The sequence below is a fragment of the Otolemur garnettii genome, unplaced genomic scaffold (genome assembly GCF_000181295.1).
Source record: "Otolemur garnettii isolate 467f Iridium unplaced genomic scaffold, OtoGar3 scaffold00144, whole genome shotgun sequence".
NCBI lineage: Eukaryota > Metazoa > Chordata > Mammalia > Primates > Galagidae > Otolemur > Otolemur garnettii.
This window is the reverse complement of record NW_003852539.1, coordinates 505,418-511,205: the sequence shown is the minus strand read 5'-3', so window position 1 is coordinate 511,205 and position 5,788 is coordinate 505,418. Positions and strand designations below refer to the sequence as shown.

The 5,788-nt window shown below is 44.2% G+C and overlaps 1 protein-coding gene across 2 annotated transcripts in view; it reads left to right on the top strand.

Annotated features, from left to right (window-relative positions):
* CCDC30 (coiled-coil domain containing 30) overlaps positions 1-5,788 on the top strand; it is a 129,169-nt gene that overhangs the window by 108,379 nt on the left and 15,002 nt on the right. For both annotated transcript variants that reach the window (XM_023518668.1, XM_003799010.2), the window contains one exon: positions 5,365-5,506. In XM_023518668.1, coding sequence (XP_023374436.1) covers positions 5,365-5,506 — 142 coding nt within the window. The remainder of the gene's footprint in view (positions 1-5,364; positions 5,507-5,788) is intronic.

Here is a 5,788-nt window from a genome sequence, read left to right as displayed (position 1 = left end):
TGCTGTGAGCTGTAATGCCATAGCACTCTACCCAGGGGGATAGCTTAAGGCTCTGTCTCAAAAAAAAAAAAAAAAAAAGACCTCCCACAGTAGTAGGAATACAAGTATGAGCCACCACATTCAGCCTGTTTTAAATGATGTCAAATACCAGAACAACTGTGAAAAGCTGGGAGACCTGGAGGAAAATAGGTAAGCTTTTTCTACACTGCTGGATCTTACATCCCTGAAGCTATGGATGGAGGATGCTAAAACCCAGTGATATCTATTACCAAGTATTCCTAATAAAAAGGAAAATGAGTACATTATATGAGATGGAAATATCTCCTTAGAAAGAATCAAAATCACAGCAGTGTACACAATTGTAATTGTGTAATTGTGCACATAATCTGCAAAAGTATGTGCCTCATACACGCATTGCGTAGTGGGCATTCATGGTACCTCAGTGTATTAAAAGCTTAGGCTTGCAAGAAGTGGTCCAAAGCCTGGAAGAAGTGGTAGTCAGTTGGTGTAAGATCTGATAAATAGGTAGATGATAGAGTGTTTCCATGTCCATTTCTGTAGCTTGAACAGCGTTGTTTGTGCAACAGCGTTGTCTTGCAAGAGGATTGTCTTATATCTATTGACCAATTTCGGCTGCTTAATTGCAAGCTTCCTCATTATGTTAGGTAGTTAATTAGAAATTTGGCTCTCCTAAGGAAGGAGAACAAAGGCGGGGTCCCTAGACCTCGATCTCTGTACTGCCTGCAGAGACCTCCATCTCTGTACTGCCTTCTGTCCCAAGTGATTGCTCATACCTAGAGAGGAGGTAAAACCCTGCCAACCTACCGGTCAGAACTTAGTGTGCCAAAACTGCAAAAGGATGTAGAAGACTCTGCCAGGGGTCCTCAAACTTTTTAAACAGGGGGCCAGTTCACTGTCCATCAGACGGTTGGAGGGCCGGACTGTGGGCCCTGGGATGAGTCAGCTGCTAAGCAGGACAGGCAGTGGTGGCAAAAAAACCAGCGGGCAGATAAATGTCCTTGGTGGGCTGTAGTTAGAGGACACCTACATCTAGCCCATGGGTCTGGAGTTGTTTTTTTTTTTTTTGAGACAGAGCCTCAAGCTGTCTCCCTGGTTAGAGTGCTATGGCATCACAGCTCACAGCAACCTCCAACTCCTGGGCTCAAGCAAGTCTTTTGCCTCCGCCTCCCAAGTAGCTGGGACCACAGGTGCCCGACAACGCCTGGCTATTTTTTTTGGTTGCAGCCATCATTGTTGTTTGGCGGGCCCAGGCTGGATTTGAACCTGCCACCTTAGGTGTATGTGGCTGGCACCTTAGCCACTTGAGCCACAGGCGCCAAGCCGGGTCTGGAGTCTTGAAGGTAACCTTAAGCCTTAAGGCTAATCATTGTGTCATTACTTAAATCTACACCCTCCCGTGGGCTCTCAGAGAGGCTTATGGGAGGTCTCCATGGGCAGTAAGATTCTGGTTCCAAGGTGACCTTGACTGATGAGGTAGACCCAACCCAGACAGTATAAAAGAAAATCCCCAGACATAACCCTGGTCTCTTTGCCTTTGCCTTTTTGTCATGACAGTGGAAGCCTGTTTGCTGTTTATAGTGAAGGTATCTTATGTAGTAAACCTGTTTCTTCCTCAATAAACTTATTTCACTTGCCTTATTTTGAGGTGTCTGGTCCTTTTTCAAACAAGTAGGCTCCAAGAACTGAGAGCACAGATAGCTGCCTGAAACCCCAACATTTTAGGATGCAGGCAGCTCTCTTGAAACCTGACAATCTTGCCAGCAAATTGGTTGCAGTTGACATTTGCTATAATAGATTGACCAGGCTTCATGAAACTGACAGTGGATAATACCAGGGCTGGACCACCAAACAGACACCATTAGCTTCTCTTGATGAATATTCGATTTTGGACTATGTTTTGGTACTTCACCTTTACCCAACCATTGTGTTAAATGCTTGCAATTGTGAAAAAGAACCCATTTTTCTTCTTTTTTCTTTCTTTCTTTTTATTTTTATTGTGTGTGTGTGTGTGTGTGTGTGTGTGTGACGGTCTCACTATGTAGCCCTTGGTAGAGGGCTGTGGTGTCACAGTTCACAGCAACTTCAAACTCTAGGGCTTAAGTATTTCTCTTGCCTCAACCTCCCAAGTCGCTGGGACTATAAGCACCCGCCACAACACCTAGCTATTTTTTTGTTGCAGTTGTTTAGCTGGCCTGGGCCAAGTTTGAACCCACCACCCTCGGTGTATGTGGCTGTTGAACATAACCACTGTGCTACAGGTGCCAAGCCACGATGGAACTTTTATATTCAAAAATAACACGAATTTTTGACTTAGCTATGGTTTCACAAAACTTGCTCTAAATTTCTTTCTTTTTTTTTTTTTTTTTTTGAACATGGGGTTTCACTCTTAGGCTGATCTCAAACTCCTGAGCTCAAGCAATCTGGCTGCCTCAGCCTCCCAGAGTGCTAGGATTATAGGCATAAACCACCACACCCAGAAATTTTAAAGATAATTCATAGGGCTGGGAGTGGAGGCTCACGCCTATATTCCTAGCACTCTGGGAGGCCAAGGCTGGTGGATTGCCTGAGCTCACAGGTTCCAGATCAGCTGAGCCAGAGAGAGACCTTGTCTCTAAAAATAGCTGGGTGTTGTGGCAGGCACCTGTAGTCCCAGCTACTTGGAGCCCAAGAGTTTCAGGTTGTTGTGAGCTATGATACAATGGAACTCTACGAAGGGCAACAAAATGGGACTCCATCTCAAAAAAGAAAGAAAGAAAGAAAGAATCATGAACCAAAATGTGCATTTGAAATAATGAGGATGTACCTTCACAATAAAAGTAAAACAGGAAGTGTCAAAGTGAAATGTCAGAGAATTTTAACTGTCAAACTTAATCAGGAAATGGGACACTTCATACTAGTTCACTACTATACCCACATTCTAGCCAATAAGAAGAAAGAAAGAGGGCAGTGCCTGTGGCTCAGTGGGTAGGGCACCGGCTCCATATACTGAGGGTGGCAGGTTCAAACCCAGCCCCAGCCAAACTGCAACCAAAAAAAATAGCCAGGCGTTGTGGTGGGCGCCTGTAGTCCCAGCTACTTGGGAGGCTGAGGCAAGAGAATCGTTTAAGCCCAGGAGTTGGAGGTTGCTGTGAGCTGTGACACCACAGCACTCTACCAAGGACTCTGTCTCTACAAAAAAAAAAGAAGAAGAAGAAAGAGGAAGGCAAAGGTACACCATTTTCCTCTAAGACACACTGTTTCCACTCACATTCTGTTGGTCAGAACTCAGTAGAGTGCTGTGACGTCACAGCTCACAGCAACCTCAAACTCTTGGGCTTAAGTGATTCTCCCTCAGTGTCCCAAGTAACTGGGACTACAGGCTCCTGCCACAATGCCTGGCTGTTTTTTTGTTGTAGTTGTCATTGCTGTTTGGCAGGCCCAGGCAGGGTTAAAACCCACCAGCGCCAGTGTATGTGGCTGGGCGCTGAGCTGCAAGGAAATTTTTTTTTTTTTTTTTAGAGACAGAGTCTCACTTTGTTGCCCTCGGTAGAGTACCGTGGCATCACAGGTCACAGCAACCTCCAGGTCTTGGGCTTAGGCCATTCTCTTGTCTCAGTCTCCCAAGTAGCTGGGACTATAGGTGTCCGCCACAACACCTGGCTATTTTTTGTTGCAGTTTGGCTGGGGCTGGGTTTGAACTTGCCACCCTTGGTATATGGGGCTGGTGCCCTACCCACTGAGCCACAGGTGCCTCCTGGAAAATTCTTATACTGGGCAAACCAGTGCCCAGTGTTACCAAACTGAATTGAGGTCTACTTACCTGGTACAGTAGAGCCAAATACTGACACAGAGATTTGCAGCAGGAGTAAAGGGGCATTTATTGCATAGTGGCAAGCAAGGAGCATGGCAGCTAACTTGAAGGTCCTCAATGGCTTACAAGCAAGGGTTTTTAAAGATAGGGGTACATTTCAGGAAAGCAGATATTTCAGGCAAAATCATAAAATCAATACATGGAGGTTACACATTGGTTTAGTCCCCAAAAGGGAGGATATCTTGAAGTGGGGGGTTGTGGGTCATGGGAGGATTCTGAAATTCTTTGATGCCTATGGATGTGACTCTCTCTAGGTTCATCAGGAAGAAATTTAGAACAAAGAATGGTGGCCCGAGTTTAGTCATTTTTTTCTTTTTTGAGACAGAGTCTCACTCTGTTGCCCCCAGTAGAGTGCTGTAGTGTCACAGCTCACAGCAACCTCAAACTCTTGGGCTTAAGTGATTCTCTTGCCTCAGCCTCCCAAGTAGCTGGGACTACAGGGGCCCTCCACAACGCCTGGCTAGAGTTTAGTCTGTAGTTCCCGCTTATCAGAGGTCTACCTGATAACATATTTCATTTGGTGAGGATTTCTGAAGAACAACTCAGGAATATACGTTAAGAAGTTAGTTTTTATGGGGAACTAAAATACCTTATGACTCCAGCTCAGCTTGGGAGACTTGTTACAATAGTCTTCCTTAGTAGGTTGTGCTCATTGACTTTTCAAAGCTAGAAGGTACCTGGAATTTCCCTTAAAGGGACTTAAGATTTTTCTTTAATTCCATGCTTGGGGGGCCCAGAAGATCCCTAAGAGGAATCTCTGCTGTGTCTCACTAGTGGGTGTGAAGTGGTTTCTCCTGGTGATTTTGATTTGTTTTTTTTTTTTTTTTTTTTTTCGCAATTTTTGGCCAGGGCTGGGTTTGAACCCTCCACTGATCCCCCATTCCTTTGAGCCACAGGCGCTGCCCATTGATTTGCATTTTTTAATGGTTGATAATATTAAGCATCTTTTCACATGCTTATTGGTGGAACTTAGATTTATGTTAGAATGAGATTCTTGAGCAGGGACCTATATAGAATTGGCATTTAGTAGTCTGAACTAAATTCAGTGCAAGGACTGAGAATGGGCCCAGTCACCTGGAAACTAGAAAAGATTGAAATGAATATGTCACTGTCCCTGGGTATAGCCAAGATCTAGGGAATTTTAAATTAATGACTGAATCAAGGAAGCAAGATTAAGAATTTAGATGTCAGGAATCAGAAGTCAAGGAGTTTCCTAAATTAAACTCGGATGTTAAACCTGTACAACAGTGGTCAGTTCAAGACCAAGGTAAGCCAAAGCCAAATACTTGAGTCCATGGGAGTGATTAAAACTGGTTTTATGTAGGGAGTTATCCTTCATCTATTCCTCAGCACAGGGCCAAGAGGATGCAAGGCAAGAATAGTATCTACATTTTGGTGCCAGATCCCGAGTTAAGAAAGAAAGGTGTATATTAAGGAGGAAAAGAAACTTTAACTATGTTCAGGTGTGCCTATAATCAGGTTTGCTTTTATAGAAACTACAATGACAAACATCACCAGCACAAAACCAAGCTTAGAAAAGTCAAGGATCATTTAACTCATGAAGTAGAACTACGAGATGAGAAAATTGAACAACTTGAAAGTGAAATTGGAACATTGCAACAACAAATGGAAAAGGTGAGAACAAAGATAAAAGGTGAAGAGCTCACCAACAATGCTGGTAGTTGGCCAGTTGGAGAAAGTCCACTTGCTTTTTAAATTATTTGGGTCTCTTTTACAGCCCTTATTTTCATTTATTTCCATTGTACTGCCTTTCGGTGTAAGTGATTCTTTTTTTTTTTGAGATGGAGCCTCAAGCTATCCCCCCTGGGTAGAGTGCCATGGCATCACGCTCACAGCAACCTCCAACTCCTGGGCTCAAGCGAGTCTCCTGCCTCAGCCTCCCAAGTAGCTGGGACT